The following is an 18,621-nucleotide window of genomic DNA, read 5'->3' on the forward strand; positions in this document are numbered from 1 at the left end:
AAGGCAATATATGTAATGTGAACATTGTACAAACTTATTTTTACATCTGGAAATGACAGTGCATCCAATCTTGGGTTATAAAGACACCAGTGGAGAGTTTTATGGGGGAAAAAAAGCAAGGTCTGTTTTGTGTGTGTATTGTACATAAAAGCGACTGATGTGTGATGTCACTGGGTTGGGTACGATTAAACTGTTGTGACTATGCCGACATGAACAAGCCCTACAAAAAAAATAAATCCGAAATGCTGCAAAAACCGAATGGAAAATAAACAGACGTGCCTTCAAGACGACGCTGGAGATCTCCGATTGGATCAGCACGATGACAGCAAGTGTTTCCGATTGAAGAAGTGTTCGGCGCTGCAGGCTGACGTCATCCCGACGTCTGTCACTAGAAATTTAAAGCGGCAATGTCAGGTTAAGTGTTTAAACACCTAACCTTAGGGGTCCCGACATTGCTGCTTTAAATTTTCGCCTTAAAGGCCTTTGATACAGTGCCACACAAGAGGTTGGTTTACAAAATAAGGGAACGACATTTGTACTTGGATCGAAAACTGGTTGGAAAATAGGGAACAGAGAGTTGTGATAAATGGAACATTATTGGTGAAAAGTCTTAAGTGGAGTACCTCAAGGTTCTGTGCTGGGTCCACTCCTTTTTAATATATTTATTAATGACCTTGGTTATGGTTTAGAGAGTAAAGTTTCCATTTTTGCAGATGACACTAAACTCTGTAAGGTAATAAAATCAGAGCAAGATGTAGCTTCTCTACAGAGGGACTTAAATAAACTGGAGGTTTGGGCGGCCAAATGGAATATGATGTTTAACATTGATAAATGTAAGGTTATGCATTCAGGGGCCAAAAACAAGCATGCAATCTATAAATTAAATGGAATTAATTTAGGGAAATCTATAGTTGAAAAGAATTTGGTAGTGTTCGTAGACAGTAGACTTAGACAGCAATAGTGCTCAATGTCAAGCAGCAGCTGCAAGGGCAAACAAAGTATTGGCATGCATAAAAAAGGGGCATAGATGCAAGGGAAGACAGTGTAATTTTGCCACTGTATAAATCGTTGGTAAGACCTCATCTTGAATATGCAGTACAGTCATTAAGTTATGAGGAAAGGTTATCCAGTTTAGGCATGTTTACTTTAGAAAAGAGGCGTCTAAGGGGAGATATGATTACTATGTACAAATACATTAAGGGTCAATACAGAGAACTTTCATGGGAACTTTTACCCCAAGGACCATACACAGGACACGCTGTCACCCCCTAAGGTTAGAGGAGAGGAAATTTCACAACCAGCAAAGGAAGGGGTTCTTTACAGTAAGGGCAGTCAAGATATGGAATTCACTGCCAGCGAAGGTTGTGATGGCAGATTCAATAGATATGTTTAAGAAAGGGTTAGACAAATTTATAGCTGAAAAGTGTATCCAGGGATACGACCGTTAATTAAAATGAAGGATAGTAGTGAATATAGGGTAAAAATATGACTGGGGGGATTTTCACAATTGAAACAGATTGGCGGTTGCTTACTCTGGATCAATTTCAAATATAAGTGCAGGATCGCAGGAGATCCTGAATAGGTTGAACTTGATGGACTGGTGTCTTTTTTTCAACCTCATCAACTATGTAACTATGTTAGATGGTGCACAAGAGTAAACAAGACCGCCATCAGAAATGATGGGGCCCAGTAGAAATTAAACGGGTGCTCCTGCCCCTCACTTGCTCCAAAATTCCACCAGATGCCATCAGAGCGCCACACATGCCCCTGAGGAAATTTAAATGATTGAACATCGCCCCCCTGTGAGCATTGCGTGCTATTACACATCTCGTGAAAATAGGTCACTCCGTAGTCCTGTATTCTGCAGTATGTGACCAGGGGAAGGGTTAGTTACAAGCAAGGTGAACACACATTGATTATCTTGATTACAGTGGCACTATACCACTTAGGACTTCTCCTTGTCACTGACTGGCAGGCGTTGTCTACAATTGTGTGATGTGGGCTGTGCTGTGGGCATTTGTAGATAATGGTGGTGGAATTTGTGGATCCCTCTAGGTTGAGTTACACGTTTATCCATGATTGACTGCTCACTGGGTAAGGGAATACCATCATACGTTTTTGTTTTTTTTAATCAGAATTATCAAGAACGATGTTGGCTGATGTTTTGGGGATTTAGAGATAACGAGCGATTCACCAATCTTGTGTTTTGCCGCCTACAGGAGAGACGACCCCTGACCCGACCATCTGGTTTCTGGACCGGGCGCTTTACTGGCATTTCCTTACGGACACGTTCACAGCCTATTACCGGCTTCTTCTGTGTCACCGCGGACTCCCACAGTGGCAGTACGCCTTCACCAACTACGGGCTCAGCCCACAGGCAAAGGTCAGCAGCCAGAACCCATGTTACCGCCCTCCCTAAATATCTTTTACCCATAATTGTATGAACCATTTCTGGTTACCATCTTCTCTTTGTTAGAAGAATTAAAAAGAAATAAAATTAGGAGAAATCATCGTCAGAAGGGACATTTGGGTGCATGAACCTTGTGTCCTATAGCACTGCAGCCCTTAGCTCTCTAGACGGGAAAATCAGACTTATCCTGAAACGTAGTTGCCCATTCCCATTCGTGCCACTAATATAGATACTCTATTAGATACATAATGTTCTACAGCACATTACAGAGTGTTCTGATCCCGCCCACTTTATCTACTGCTTGTCCGTCTGTGTCCTGTTGCCAGGAATGATGACGATAGGTGCTCTGACCCTAGTCATACGCATCTTACCAGGGGCAAACACAGGATTGTAGAGGGGGGTTTCCACACCATGCCGCCAGTGGGCGTGACCAGCATGCATGGGGGCGTGGCTATAATATTAGACAGTGCTTGGCTGCTCTCCAACTCTTCCTATCCCTATAATATACATGTACAATGCTGCGTGCACTACTGTTAGGTGCACGCAGCTTTCCCTTTTCAAGCAAAGCCGTGTGAAGTGGGGGCAGGGTCCAGCCACCTCAATTATACAGTGCCCCAGGCTTGGAGGGGGGTTTCCAGGCACTAGAAACCCTCCCTCAGTTTACCTATACTTACTCCAGACCATTGGTGTGTGCTTGGTGTAGTTTGGTAGTGTCTGTAGGCTGCCATATTTACTTGTTAGTAATGGTCGGTGACTAGTGATATTATAGATGTACATGGAAGGTGTGAGAGACCCTCGTGGGGTATCCTGTGTTATACGGTGCCGGCATCGGGCACCTGACTCTATACTGGCTGTAACCCATAGGGGTGGCAGTTGTTGAAGCAGTTCATGTAACACTAAAGAATGACATTGCTACATTCAGGTATGTATTAGTCTGCACAGTACATCACTGGAGGTAGGAGGAGAGCGCCACCCAGTGGAGAAACCCCCCTCCCCCCCCATTCTCACTCCCCTGTCGCTGGAAGAAGGGGGCTGTGATTGGTTCATGCTGGTAAATTGCATTGTGGGAGATCAGCAGTTAGACGCTTCAGAAGTGAGTCCTGTCCGTAGATCAGATAAGTAGTAGTGACCAGGCTAAATATAGTGGGATCAATAGGCGATGGTGGGAATAAATATAGTTTTAAAAATAAATTGTGTCATTTAGAATTGTAAACTAAGTTCCCAGTATGATATAATTCTCTCTATGACAGCAATGGATGAACATGTACAATCCCATCACCTTCAACCCCCCCCAGCTGACGGAAGACGCCGATTATTTCATCAACAAGTTGGACCCAAATAAAATTTTCAAGAGCAAAAACAAAACCCCTGTGATCAAGAAGAAACTACCAGCGCCCCCTGCTGGCTACCAGAAAGGTCCCCTCGCTTCCTCCAAGAACCCAGCGCCCCCTGGTGTCGTGCCCCGGAAATGAAGAGTGTCAGTGATTGTACATGAAGCTCTTTATCAGCCTATGTGCGCACATACATGGTGACTACTGGCTGTAACATAAATGTACAAAAGGTTTGTTTGTTTTTAATTTATGACTGATCGTATTAAATACTGCCTGAGTGATTTGTGTTATAACTTTGTTAATTACGATGAATATGTATCAGAGGAACGTGTCCTCGGTGTAGCTGTCGTCACGCAATGGTTCGATTCCGCGATGGAAAGAAATGATTCCCAGGCACAAGGGTGATCCTTACTCACACAGGGTCTGCAGGTGGTTACATGACGTGTCTCCCGATAACTCAGAAAGCGGTATCTGTGTCGGAGTTACTACGTGTCGTGACGTGTGTGTGTGTAAGTGAGATTCTTAGTGTGCCTAGGGATATATTATCTGCTCCGTGGTAATAGGCTGTCCTTACTGGAGTACATCAGAGTGCTGACGTAGAGCTGTGTGTATTCAGTGTGGAGATCATTATCCGACGCAGATTTAAGCTGGGTACACACTACAGAAAATTTCTCCTGATGCGATATCGTAAGGATTTTACCAACAACTGTAAGTCCGGATGAGCCGATTCATGTGTACACACCTACATGATTTACCTTCATATCTGTGCTCTTCATCTGTCATAACCGTCGGCTGAAAAGATCCTGAATCTGCGCACTCCATAGAGATCTATGGACACTGCCGGTCCTGAGTAGGTACACACTGCCGGTCCTGAGTACGTACACACTGCCGGTCCTGAGTACGTACACACTGCCGGTCCTGAGTACGTACACACTGCCGGTCCTGAGTACGTACACACTGCCGGTCCTGGGTACGTACACACTGCCGGTCCTGAGTACGTACACACGGCCGGTCCTGAGTACGTACACACGGCCGGTCCTGAGTACGTACACACTGCCGGTCCTGAGTACGTACACACCGCCGGTCCTGAGTACGTACACACGGCCGGTCCTGAGTACGTACACACTGCCGGTCCTGAGTACGTACACACTGCCGGTCCTGAGTAGGTACACACTGCCGGTCCTGAGTACGTACACACGGCCGGACCTGAGTACGTACACACTGCCGGTCCTGAGTACGTACACACTGCCGGTCCTGAGTACGTACACACTGCCGGTCCTGAGTACGTACACACTGCCGGTCCTGGGTACGTACACACTGCCGGTCCTGAGTACGTACACACGGCCGGTCCTGAGTACGTACACACTGCAGGATTGGAACAACATCGTTGTTAGAGATTTTTAGTCTGGTTATAAATCAAATCAAACAATACAATGTGCTTTATATGCTATAACATGATCATGGGAGCGTGCACACTAATGCGATATCAGACCTAATAGTCATTTATCATGTGATTGGTTGGCCCGATAATTGGGAGACAAAAAAGCTTTACTAGGTGTGTTCCTTCCTGTGTAATACAGCAGATATTGGATCTATAATACACCAGGGTACAGCCGTTCTCTCAGTGTATCTGTACAAATGGTTTGAGCATGTATGTTATGTACAGTGAGACGGATACATAGTGGGGGACAGAGAGGGTCTCGCTCTGGTAGATATATGTGACATCGGTTGATGGAAGACACCGCGTGACATCTGCTAATCTAGTCTCTTGCCACATTGTACCTCCGACCCCTTAGAAATATACTATACCATATAATGGACTAATTTGCCCTAGTGACCATGAATAGTTCTAAATCTGCATCCATTGGATCCAACCTGTCATGTTTCCAGATTTTAATCAAGGTCTCTGCTCTACAAACATGAAATCTACAACAACCGGACAGGAAACGACGTCTTTATAATAATCTGCCAAACACCCTGCTCTTCCTGAGCTAATTCCTCCTTCCTAATCCTATTATTCTCTATATTTAGGCACATCTTCTTTAAATCAGAACATTTTTGGTGTAAATTGGCTGTAATATCACCTGCATCCTATAAATATAACTACATTCAGCTCAGACTCTTGCTGGTACAGGGGATAACTGAGCACATTGTAAAGTGAGTGTGGTGAGTAGACTGGAAGACAACGAGTGGGAGATCTTTATATGTAGGATTTCCTCTGGATTTCAGAGTTCTGCACTCTTGTACTGATAATAATCAGATCACTCAAGATAGTTGTGAGTTTTTGCAGTAGTGTAGATGAAATATCTGCGGGTACAACGATTCAGACAGACGTCTAACCTCAAATTCTTCCTTCTCCCTTTATTTTATAAGTGATCTAGATGACTTTTTAACAGCCGCGGAGTATAGGCATTGGGGTAAGTTTTCCAGAGTGTGCCCCGATATCTAGTTTATGTCGTTTAGGCAAACTTAATTTGCCCGCTGTGACTGGATCACTTATAAATAACTTATGGTATAAATTTATTTAAAGAAATAGCGAAGGACACTTATTTTATATAATTGCAAATGTACTTATTTTTGATGTGTGTGTTTTTTGGTAAGGGAAATAGCTTTATTTCTGAGACTAGGGGAGGAAATTCGTTTTGTTTTCACTTTGCTAGAGGAAATGCATTATTTCTGAGGTATATATCTGATACAGTAAGCATTTGTTGAGGAAGTCTTTTGTGTATTTTGGTGTAGGGAAATTACTTATTTGGGGTTTTGTAACTTTTCTTTGGGAATTCTCAAGTTAGCAATAGAATGGAGGGAATGTTTATTCTGCAACTGTCTGAAGAAAGAACCCATGTTAATCTCATGTTAATTAGATGTGTGAGGGTCCAACACCTGAAGGCACAGGAAGGTTTAATTAGACTTGCTGCTAGATTTACTCTGTGTCTAAAACAAGATGCAGGAAATCACAGCAAGTTTTAGTATATCACAGATAAGTGTAAATATTGTTAGCTTTGCATAGCATGTAAATCCATGTTTGGGTAAACATATTGCATCCTGATTCTAAAAAATAGCCCAGACCTCAGGGGGCTGGCTTACCTTGTGAGGCTGTGTTCAAAACTGTATAAAAAAAATCACTGTTTTGTATTGGAAATTGTTCTTCTTGCTTCATCTGATCTGCTCACTGGTACCTTTTAACCAGTGTGAGTAAATAAACATCACTTGCTTTAAAGACCTGCTTGGAAACTTCTCCATCCCTGTGACCTACAGATTAGGCCCAACTCTAATCCGTTCCCGGCTGTTCTGAGGTTTGGACCCAGCTTTCCGGTACCACCGCTCTGCCCGCTACCCAGCAGCTTTGACCAGTGTGAAAAGCCAGGGGGGATCCATCCACTTCCATAGGATGAGGTCAGGGGTACCAGCCCAGGTACACCAGTAATGGGGTACACCAGCAACGTCGGTTACCCAGAAGAAACCCGTTACTTTATCTGTATTCTTACTAAGACTTCTAGATTTTTACAAAGCAACCCTAGTATGGATCCCTAAATAATACCTAACAAAGCCTCTTTGAGGCTCTTTTTTTAACAGGAGCATTCATGGCTTACATACTGTGACAGGATGGACCGCCTATGCAACCCTGTCTGTTGTTGCTGGGCTTACTTTTCCACCGTCCCCTTTCGTTATTCCGAATACGCCCCTCCTGCCGCAGTAGGAGGAGCCTACTGTCACCACTGGGGCCCAAACCACATTCCTTCTGAGTAACTGTCGCTGCTAGTGTACTCCCGTTCTGGTACACTTGGTCTGGTACCACAGACTGCTTACTATGGGTCAGGGTGCTGTGGATGGATCCCTCTGGGCTATCACACTAGCCAAAGCTGCTGGGTAGCGGCAGAGCGGTGGTACTGGAGAGCTGGGTCCAACCTCAGAAACAGTCTGTCACGGGCACTAGGAGTCTTTACCCAGGGATCACCAGGTGGTAGGCTTACCAGAGCAATGTAGATGGTAATAGTGTACTCTGGTAACAGGGTGATCACGGAACAGGTAATGGTAGATGATGAGATGCTCAGGAAAGTCTATGACTAGCAGCACTGGTAATATGGAGGTATTAATACACGAGGAACTGTATGGACAAGGACACGTGAAGGTAGTCAGTGGTCTGCGATAGCAAGTTGTACCACTGCTATAGTGAGGAGGAATGTCCAACAGAAACGAGGGGGTGGTGAGAGTCAGCGGTCTGCGGATAGCAAGTTGTACCGCTGTCTGAGTGAAGGAATGGAATCCAAGTGAAGGTATCCGGGTAGTCAGTGGTCTGCGATAGCAAGTTGTACCACTGCTATGGGAGAGGTTACTGGAACAGGTGATACAGGAAACAGGGATCAGTGGTCTGCCTTCAGCAAGTTGTACCACTGAATATATATGTGAGGAGGTGTACGGGGAGAGACTGCAACACAGGATGTACACGGGCACCTTGAACACGATCCACAATAATATGCACAATATATATAAATGACTGAACAGGTCTGCAAATATAGAAAGTCTCTTGAAGTAATCCAGCACAAGATAACACAGTCAATGATGGCAATAGACTCAGCGGATAGCAGACTCCAGAGGAGAACCAACACAGTCCAGCAAGATATGCAATACACTAGCACAGTCAATGAGAAGTATGCATACCGTGGTTCAGAAGTAGCCAGTCAGATAGGAGTGCAGCGATACCTGAGCGGCAGGAGGCCGGCAGGATGAGAAGTCCCTGGATGGATGAGGAAGAGTCTAGTAGGTGCAGCGCACAGGTAAGTAGACCAACAGGGACACGAATCCACAGGAATCAGTAGAACGTGGAACTGGACTCATGGAGGACCCAGGAGAATGGAGATGATCTAGCAGAGGAGTAGCTGATGAGATACAAATCCAATGCTGACAGGAGGGTAGAGACCAGCGGGACACAGGAAGGCGTGGAGAGCGGATCAGCAGCGGATGGACGATAGCGCTGACAGCAGCAGCAGGGCTCTGCAGACACACGGAGGTAACCAGTAGCAACCAACAGGTACCAATAGCGATGGAACACGGGAGAGCAGAGTAGACCAGGAGCTGTTGATCACGAAGAGAAGCAGATGGTAATAATAGCAGCAGTCTCGAGGAAACACGGGAGAGATGAGATGAGGCTGAGGTGCACAGGAGCAGCGGATAGGAATCAGCTAACAGTCACGATGGTGAACACAGGCGAGTTGCAAGCTGGAGACTGTAGTGCACGGAGGCAGCGGATAGGAATCAGCTAACAGTCACGATGATGAACACAGACGAGTTGCAAGCTGGAGACTGTAGTGCACGGAGGCAGCGGATAGGAATCAGCTAACAGTCACGATGATGAACACAGACGAGTTGCAAACTGGAGACTGTAGTGCACGGAGGCAGCGGATAGGAATCAGCTCACAGACTTGATGATGAACAGGTGAGTGGATGTGGAGAGAAGGCTGTAGTGCACGGAGGCAGCGGATAGGAATCAGCAAACAGTCACAATGGAATATGATAGCGTTGAAGTGGTATAGAAGACTGTAGTGCACGGAGGCAGCGGATAGGAATCAGCAAACAGTCACAATGGAATATGATAGCGTTGAAGTGGTATAGAAGACTGTAGTGCACGGAGGCAGCGGATAGGAATCAGCCAACAGTCACGATGATACAGTTGATGGTAGAAGTGGTATGGGAACCACAGTAGTAGAAGTGGTTTGGAAACCACAGAGGTAGAAGTGGTTTGGAAACCACAGGAATCAGCAGCGCTGAATACACGAGGAAACATAGGAACACCTTCAGAGACTCACGGGGAATGAGACTCCAAGATCAGGCCACGTGGTGTTGACCACAGGTGCTTAATATAGGGAGTGTTGCCTGATCTGCCAATTGAGTTAAAGGGACATACACTGAAGTATAGGAAAGGGCTGCGCATGCGCAGGCCCTCAGGATGGAGGACGGCCACGGTTCCTAAATGTCCGGGAAGAAGCACTCACAGTCCGGTGAGTGACAGTACCCCCCCTTTTAAAGGTGGGCACAGAACGCCTGGAACCGGGCTTGTCCGGATTTTTGGAATAAAACTTCTTCAAAAGGGCAGGAGCATTAAGATCTTCAGCTTTGATCCAAGAGCGCTCCTCAGGATCAAAGCCCTTCCAATGAACGAGGAAACGGAGGACTCCTCGCGAAATTTTTGCGTCTAGTACCTCAGTAATTTCAAAATCCTCCTCCTGATGAACTTGAACTGGCTGCGGAGCTGAGGGAGGATTTGAGAAACGGTTGATAATAAGAGGTTTGAGTAAAGACACATGGAAGGCATTAGAAATCCGAAGATTCTTAGGAAGAAGAAGTTTCACACATACTGGATTGATTACTTGAATGATCCTATATGGACCAATAAAACGAGGGGCGAATTTCATAGATGGAACCTTCAAACGAATGTTTTTAGTAGATAACCAGACACGATCTCCAATTTTTAGTGGTGGAATAGCCCGCCTCTTCTTATCTGCGAAAGATTTATATTTGATAGATGTCTTCTTTAAACAGGTTTTGACCTGAGACCAGATATTTTTAAAGGTCTGACAAGCAGTCTCCACCGCAGGGACTTGGGTGGGTGGGAGGGCAGGAAATTCCGGAAAAGACGGATGGTGACCGTAAACCACAAAAAATGGAGTTTTGGATGATGACTCATGGTACATGTTGTTATGGGCGAATTCAGCCCAAGGAAGCAACTCTACCCAGTTGTCTTGATTGGCTGAAGAGAACATCCTTATAAAAGTCTCAAGATCTTGATTGACACGTTCAGTTTGTCCGTTAGATTGCGGATGGTAAGACGATGAGAGTGCTAATCGTATGCCCAAGGTTTAACAAAGGGCTCGCCAGAATCTGGAAACGAATTGTACTCCTCTATCTGACACAATCTCAGACGGACATCCATGGATGCGGAAGATCTCTTTAATGAAATGTTCAGCCAGGATAGACGAAGAAGGCAAACCAGACAGAGGGACGAAATGAGCCATCTTCGAAAATCGGTCCACCACCACCCAAATAGTGTTATGATTCTTACTAGGTGGTAAATCAGTAACGAAATCCATACTACTATGGGTCCACGGTTTGGACGGAATGGGTAGTGGTCGCAGCAACCCTGCTGGAGTTCTGCGGGAGGATTTGAACTGGGAACATAATTCACAGGAAGCAATGAACTCTTTGACGTCTCTCCTCATTGAAGGCCACCAGTAACTTCGAGAGAGAATCTCAAAGGTCTTGTGTTCACCGGCGTGTCCAGAAAAGTGAGAGGCATGGAACCACGAAAGGATTTTCCTCCTTAGAGTAGGAGGCACGAGGGTCTTCCCAAATGGTAGCGTTTTGGTGGATGAAGCAGCCAGTGAGATACATTTGGGGTCTAGAATGGTATGGTTGGAAACCTCTTCTATATCAGAGGACGTCACAAAAGCTCTAGATAAAGCGTCAGCTTTTTTGTTCTTGGCAGCTGGTTTGAAGGTTATTATTAATTCAAAACGGGAAAAGAAAAGAGACCATCTTGCTTGACGAGGGTTCAAGCATTGGGCAGACTGAAGATATGACAAGTTCTTATGATCCGTGAAGATCGTCACCGGATGGCGAGCTCCTTCCAATAAGTATCTCCATTCCTCTAATGCCGCTTTGATAGCCAGTAACTCCTTGTCCCCGATAGTATAATTCTTCTCTGCGGGCAGAAGACCCCGAGAATAGAAGGCACAAGGATGGAATTTTTGCTGTTCAGAGCATTGGGAGAGAATGCCTCCCAAGCCCACATTAGAGGCATCTACTTCTAGAAAGAAGGGGAGTGTCACATCAGGCTGTCGAAGGATTGGAGCCGAAGAGAAGGACTCTTTGAGTGTTTGAAAGGCTTGAAGAGCCTCAGGCGACCATTGCTTAGGATTAGCCCCTTTCCGAGTCAGGGCCACAATAGGAGATGCAATGGAAGAAAAGTCTTGAATGAAGCGTCTATAGTAATTGGCAAAACCTAAAAAACGCTGGATAGCACGAAGAGTAGTTGGCTGGGGCCAATGTAGTACAGCATTCACCTTGTCTGGATCCATCTTCAGGCCAACTCCGGAAACTATATACCCCAAGAATGGAATCTGGGGCAATTCGAATGAACATTTTTCTAATTTACAGAACAATGAATTTTTTCGTAGCCTGGAGAGGACTTCTGCCACATGTTGGTGGTGAGAAGGCAGGTCCTGAGAAAAGATCAATATGTCGTCCAGATAGACGACGACACATACATATAATAAGTCCTGAAAGATCTCATTGATGAAGCCTTGAAAAACAGCGGGGGCATTACACAGCCCGAAAGGCATTACCAGATATTCGTAATGCCCGTCTCTGGTGTTAAACGCTGTCTTCCATTCGTCACCGGAACGGATTCTGATTAAATTGTAGGCACCACGAAGATCCAACTTAGTAAAAATACGGGCTCCCTTGATGCGATCGAATAGCTCAGTGATCAGCGGAATGGGATACCGATTCTTGATAGTAATGGCATTGAGTACACGAAAATCTATGCAAGGGCGTAATGATCCATCCTTCTTTTTGACGAAGAAGAACCCAGCTCCAGCGGGAGAGGTGGAAGGTCGAATAAACCCACGCTGGAGGTTCTCCTGTATGTACTCAGATGTGGCTTGAGTTTCAGGTAACGAAAGTGGATAGACCCGGCCCCTGGGGGGAGTCTTGCCAGGTAGAAGGTCGATCGGACAATCCCAAGAACGATAAGGAGGAAGACGTTCAGACTGAGCTTTATCAAACACATCAGTAAATGAAGCATATTGAGGAGGGAGTCCCGGTGAGGTAGATGAGATGGAAGATTGCTGTACTTTGAGAGGAATAACTTGGGAAAGGCAACGATGGTGACATTCAAGCCCCCAAGACGTGACTTGAGGGGTGCGCCAGTCAATCTGGGGAGAGTGACACTGAAGCCATGGAAGGCCTAAGACAATCGGACTTGTCGTAACAGGAAGGATTAAAAACGATATTTCTTCATGATGCAGGGCACCAATCTGAAGTGTTACTGGAGACGTACTCTGGGTGATGAGACCATTGATGAGACGTGATCCATCTATAGCCGTCACAGTAATGGGTGTTTTTAAGGTGATCACTGGTAGAGACCATTGATTTACTAACGATTTGGAAATAAAATTTCCTGCTGCTCCGGAATCAATCAATGCCTGTGACTCAAAGGATTTGGTAGCAAAGGAAATCGTAACATCAAAAGCGCAGACTTTAGATTTCATGGAAGATGGAGAGGACTCCAGGGACCCTAACTTCACCTCTCCAGAACTAGTTAGGGCCTGGCATTTCCCGATCTCTTAGGGCAAGAGCTGAGAATATGAGTGGAATCAGCACAATAGATACAGAGTCTATTCTTTACTCTTCGTTTTCTCTCCTCGGAAGATAATTTGGAACGTCCTATCTCCATGGGAATCACAGAGGGTGAAACTGGACGAAATTGAGGGTTAGAACGAAGAGGTGCTTTAGCAGAAGTTGTTTTCTCAGCCTCTCTTTCACGAAATCTCATATCAACACGATGGCATAGAGAGATCAAATCTTCAAGTGATGAAGGAAGCTCTTGAGTAGTCAGTGCATCTTTAATTTTATCGGAGAGCCCCTGCCAGAAGGCGGCAACTAGGGCTTCAGTGTTCCACTGAAGTTCAGAGGCTAAGATCCTAAATTGAATGACGTACTGGCCTACTGTATGAGATCCTTGTCGTAGGCGGAGGATGCTGGAAGCAGCGGAGGTCACACGACCTGGTTCATCGAACACACTTCGGAATGTAGAAATGAATTTGGCACTATCTTGTAATATTGGATCATTTCTTTCCCACAGAGGGGAGGCCCAAGCCAGGGCTTGTCCTGAAAACAAAGAGATAAGATAGGCCACTCTGGAACGATGGGTAGAAAAATTTTGAGGTTGGAGCTCAAAATGGACTGAACATTGGTTCAGGAAACCCCTACAAGTTTTGGGGTCTCCATCGTACTTTGACGGAGTAGGCAGGTAAGGCGTGGAAGCTGTAGACACCTGGGATGGCACTGGGGAAACGGAGGAAAGCACAGGAGCCTCAGGAGTAGCTGTCACAGTCTGTCCAGATGTTCCTTGGGAGGTTAATGACTGATAACACTGAAGTAACAGCTGTTGGCGGGCATCCTGTTGCTCCACACGGCTGACCAGATGCTGCAGCATCTCCTTGGCTGTAGGTTCCGTATCTGGGTCTGTCATGGCCTGATCTTACTGTCACGGGCACTAGGAGTCTTTACCCAGGGATCACCAGGTGGTAGGCTTACCAGAGCAATGTAGATGGTAATAGTGTACTCTGGTAACAGGGTGATCACGGAACAGGTAATGGTAGATGATGAGATGCTCCGGAAAGTGTATGACTAGCAGCACTGGTAATATGGAGGTATTAATACACGAGGAACTGTATGGACAAGGACACGTGAAGGTAGTCAGTGGTCTGCGATAGCAAGTTGTACCACTGCTATAGTGAGGAGGAATGTCCAACAGAAACGAGGGGGTGGTGAGAGTCAGCGGTCTGCGGATAGCAAGTTGTACCGCTGTCTGAGTGAAGGAATGGAATCCAAGTGAAGGTATCCGGGTAGTCAGTGGTCTGCGATAGCAAGTTGTACCACTGCTATGTGAGAGGTTACTGGAACAGGTGATACAGGAAACAGGGATCAGTGGTCTGCCTTCAGCAAGTTGTACCACTGAATATATATGTGAGGAGGTGTACGGGGAGAGACTGCAACACAGGATGTACACGGGCACCTTGAACACGATCCACAATAATATGCACAATATATATAAATGACTGAACAGGTCTGCAAATATAGAAAGTCTCTTGAAGTAATCCAGCACAAGATAACACAGTCAATGATGGCAATAGACTCAGCGGATAGCAGACTCCAGAGGAGAACCAACACAGTCCAGCAAGATATGCAATACACCAGCACAGTCAATGAGAAGTATGCATACCGTGGTTCAGAAGTAGCCAGTCAGATAGGAGTGCAGCGATACCTGAGCGGCAGGAGGCCGGCAGGATGAGAAGTCCCTGGATGGATGAGGAAGAGTCTAGTAGGTGCAGCGCACAGGTAAGTAGACCAACAGGGACACGAATCCACAGGAATCAGTAGAACGTGGAACTGGACTCATGGAGGACCCAGGAGAATGGAGATGATCTAGCAGAGGAGTAGCTGATGAGATACAAATCCAATGCTGACAGGAGGGTAGAGACCAGCGGGACACAGGAAGGCGTGGAGAGCGGATCAGCAGCGGATGGACGATAGCGCTGACAGCAGCAGCAGGGCTCTGCGGACACACGGAGGTAACCAGTAGCAACCAACAGGTACCAATAGCGATGGAACACGGGAGAGCAGAGTAGACCAGGAGCTGTTGATCACGAAGAGAAGCAGATGGTAATAATAGCAGCAGTCTCGAGGAAACACGGGAGAGATGAGATGAGGCTGAGGTGCACAGGAGCAGCGGATAGGAATCAGCTAACAGTCACGATGGTGAACACAGGCGAGTTGCAAGCTGGAGACTGTAGTGCACGGAGGCAGCGGATAGGAATCAGCTAACAGTCACGATGATGAACACAGACGAGTTGCAAGCTGGAGACTGTAGTGCACGGAGGCAGCGGATAGGAATCAGCTAACAGTCACGATGATGAACACAGACGAGTTGCAAACTGGAGACTGTAGTGCACGGAGGCAGCGGATAGGAATCAGCTCACAGACTTGATGATGAACAGGTGAGTGGATGTGGAGAGAAGGCTGTAGTGCACGGAGGCAGCGGATAGGAATCAGCAAACAGTCACAATGGAATATGATAGCGTTGAAGTGGTATAGAAGACTGTAGTGCACGGAGGCAGCGGATAGGAATCAGCAAACAGTCACAATGGAATATGATAGCGTTGAAGTGGTATAGAAGACTGTAGTGCACGGAGGCAGCGGATAGGAATCAGCCAACAGTCACGATGATACAGTTGATGGTAGAAGTGGTATGGGAACCACAGTAGTAGAAGTGGTTTGGAAACCACAGAGGTAGAAGTGGTTTGGAAACCACAGGAATCAGCAGCGCTGAATACACGAGGAAACATAGGAACACCTTCAGAGACTCACGGGGAATGAGACTCCAAGATCAGGCCACGTGGTGTTGACCACAGGTGCTTAATATAGGGAGTGTTGCCTGATCTGCCAATTGAGTTAAAGGGACATACACTGAAGTATAGGAAAGGGCTGCGCATGCGCAGGCCCTCAGGATGGAGGACGGCCACGGTTCCTAAATGTCCGGGAAGAAGCACTCACAGTCCGGTGAGTGACACAGTCAGAGGAAGGATTAGATTAAGGGTCTAATCTGTAGGTCACAGGAATACAGCAATATTGAAGAAGTTGTCAAGCAGATCTTTTAAGCAGAGTGATGTTTATTGCTCAGGTGCCCTGACAAGGACAATTCCACTGATTAAAGGTATCAGTGGTCAGGTCAGATGGAACATCAGAAGGATACATTTCAGTGTACAAGACAGTGCTTTTTATACTGATTTGGACACAGGCTATTTTTAGTATTGGGATGCAATGTGTTTACACAAACATGGATTTACATGCATTGCAAAGCCAACAAAATTTACACTTATCTGTGAAATTCTAGAAACGCTGTGATGTCCTGCATCTGTTCTTTAGACACATGAAATCTAGCAAGTCAAAAGGTCTAATTCACATGAATACTTTCTTCAGACAGTCGCAGAATACACATTCCCGAAGAAAGGTACAAACCCCAAACAAGTAATTTCCCCACATTAGGATACACAAAGACTTTCTAAACAAAGGCTCATTTTATCAGATATGTACATCAGGAATAAGGCATTTCCTTTTGCAAGGTTAAAACAGAAAAAGCAAATTTTCTACCCTTGTCTCAGAAATAACGATTTCCTATATCAAAATATACACAATATCAAAAATAAGTGCATTGGCAATTATATAAATAAGCGCCCTGCACTATTTCCTTTGAATAAATTTATACCATAAGTTTTTTCATTAGTGATCCAGTCACACATACCCACTAGATGCTGCTGCGTTTCCAGTTCCCATGTGTTGGCAACAAGATTGCCACCAAACTGTGACCTTATGTTTAACGGACCTGGTCATAGAGATCACTTTGCGTCAGGGCGCACAGTTCATTATCCCAGCAAAGTGCCTTAAATCATACACCTCTTCTGTGGTCCCAGAGATCAGGGGCCTGATACAACCACTGAACGTGAGGTGCATTAGTTTTACAAAGGTGCATAAATCAGACACGTTCAAAGTCACCAATGAGCGGATGTAAAGATAAATCTGCAGTGTGTTGTCTGTTGTATACTATCTAATTCCTATGTAGAATATAAAGTCCCAAAAGAACACACAGTAAATATAAAAAAAAGTATATAATGCCCCCTGTTAATATTATAGTCATTAATCACTAAACATTAAAAATGTAAAAAAGTTATTTTTTAAAATCCCCCCCCCCATAAAATGTGTTTATTAGGATGTGGTTAATTGTCTACTGCTCATAAAATACATTTTTACAGTTGCTCCTGATGGTTTAGCATCTACACAACCATCACCACTTGTAATTGGCACTTACACCTACGCTGTAGTTGGTGCAAGTGATACAACAGAATAACACGTACCTGAGAGATTCCCAGAGCTTGGATCAGACGCTGCTGCATGCGCTTGACCTTGGCTCGCCCTTACTGTACATTGACTACGTGAATATGTCCAGTCCTCTCCTTGTTCCGCCCAAGGGGCCCCTGTAGTAAGGGCCTCTTGGGCACAAAGATGAATTGGACTTCTCCGCGTTCTCTGGCATTGCTCCAGTTCTGGCCCTGCGCAGTGCAATTTTACACAAAATACGGCACAGATCAGGTCCCAGATCTTTGTCTCACCTCCCAGTTGCACTTTTGTGGAAAAGCCCTTTTCTAGGTGCCCCAAGACCAAGGTAATAAAAACATTCAAACACACAAGGGACGGATGTAATAAAGTACCAACGATGCATCACTCTCATGATTCACTTAAGACATTTATAAGGGTAAACAAAGCAGTACTTTACAAGTTGAAAGTAATAAGTTGTATTGTCCTAAAATGTCAGTAGTTTGGACCCTGATGACCGTTTTTACCGCATCCTTCCAAAGAATATTGCAACTTGAACCAGGCAGATTACTTTTACCTGCCAGCAGTCCAGATTTTTCCATCGCAGTCCTGATTTTCAGTGGCTCAGATGGATGTGGCCTTGTCCAAAATGGGTGTGGTTTTGTCTGATCTGGGTGTGGTTTTGTCTGATCTGGGTGTGGTTTCAGCAGACTGGGGGTGTGGCCTAATTGTACATTCCAGAATATAGATCGGTATGGATACATGATTGGTTGTCCTTTGATCTGTTTTTTGAATAATTTGTTTTATTTTATAAAATGCATAAATAAAACTCAAAGAAAAATGAAACCTACGGAATGTATTATCTTGCAGCAAAGAATAAAAAAATCACACCGGAATCTTAAAGAACGTCGTGGGGGACAGCCGTTTTGTGGACTGAACCAATATTTATTTCATTAGGAACTACGGACATCACTAAAGTAATCAGTAGAGCTCACGTGTCCCAGTTTATCTAGGTAAGTCCCCTTTTTATAGACTCAAAAGTCACCCGCTAGGCTTATTATTCTATTTTTCAGGCAGTTAATGCATCCAAATTAACAGGATAGGTGACAATAAGTTCTTAGAATTGTTTTACCTTAAAAATGATAGAACCCTGGTATGAGGCGTAAGTAATAGGTCGATCAAATGGCTTCGCAGTAGGTGCCAACAGTAAAAATATATTTTTAATAA

At 45.2% G+C, this 18,621-nt stretch overlaps 1 protein-coding gene across 6 annotated transcripts in view; it reads left to right on the top strand.

Moving 5' to 3' along the window:
* TPGS2 (tubulin polyglutamylase complex subunit 2) overlaps positions 1 to 18,621 on the top strand; it is a 1,173,328-nt gene that overhangs the window by 1,151,891 nt on the left and 2,816 nt on the right. For 4 of the 6 annotated variants that reach the window (XM_075186340.1, XM_075186334.1, XM_075186326.1 and 1 more), the window contains exons 7-8: positions 2,220 to 2,383; positions 3,661 to 4,034. In XM_075186340.1, the coding sequence (XP_075042441.1) occupies positions 2,220 to 2,383; positions 3,661 to 3,882 (386 nt within the window). In that variant the 3' untranslated portion in view covers positions 3,883 to 4,034. Of the gene's footprint in view, positions 1 to 2,219; positions 2,384 to 3,660; positions 4,035 to 18,264; positions 18,408 to 18,621 lie in introns of those variants that run through there. The other 2 variants (XR_012679153.1, XR_012679154.1) reach the window with 2 other exon arrangements.

This window comes from Mixophyes fleayi, chromosome 1 (genome assembly GCF_038048845.1).
Source record: "Mixophyes fleayi isolate aMixFle1 chromosome 1, aMixFle1.hap1, whole genome shotgun sequence".
NCBI lineage: Eukaryota > Metazoa > Chordata > Amphibia > Anura > Limnodynastidae > Mixophyes > Mixophyes fleayi.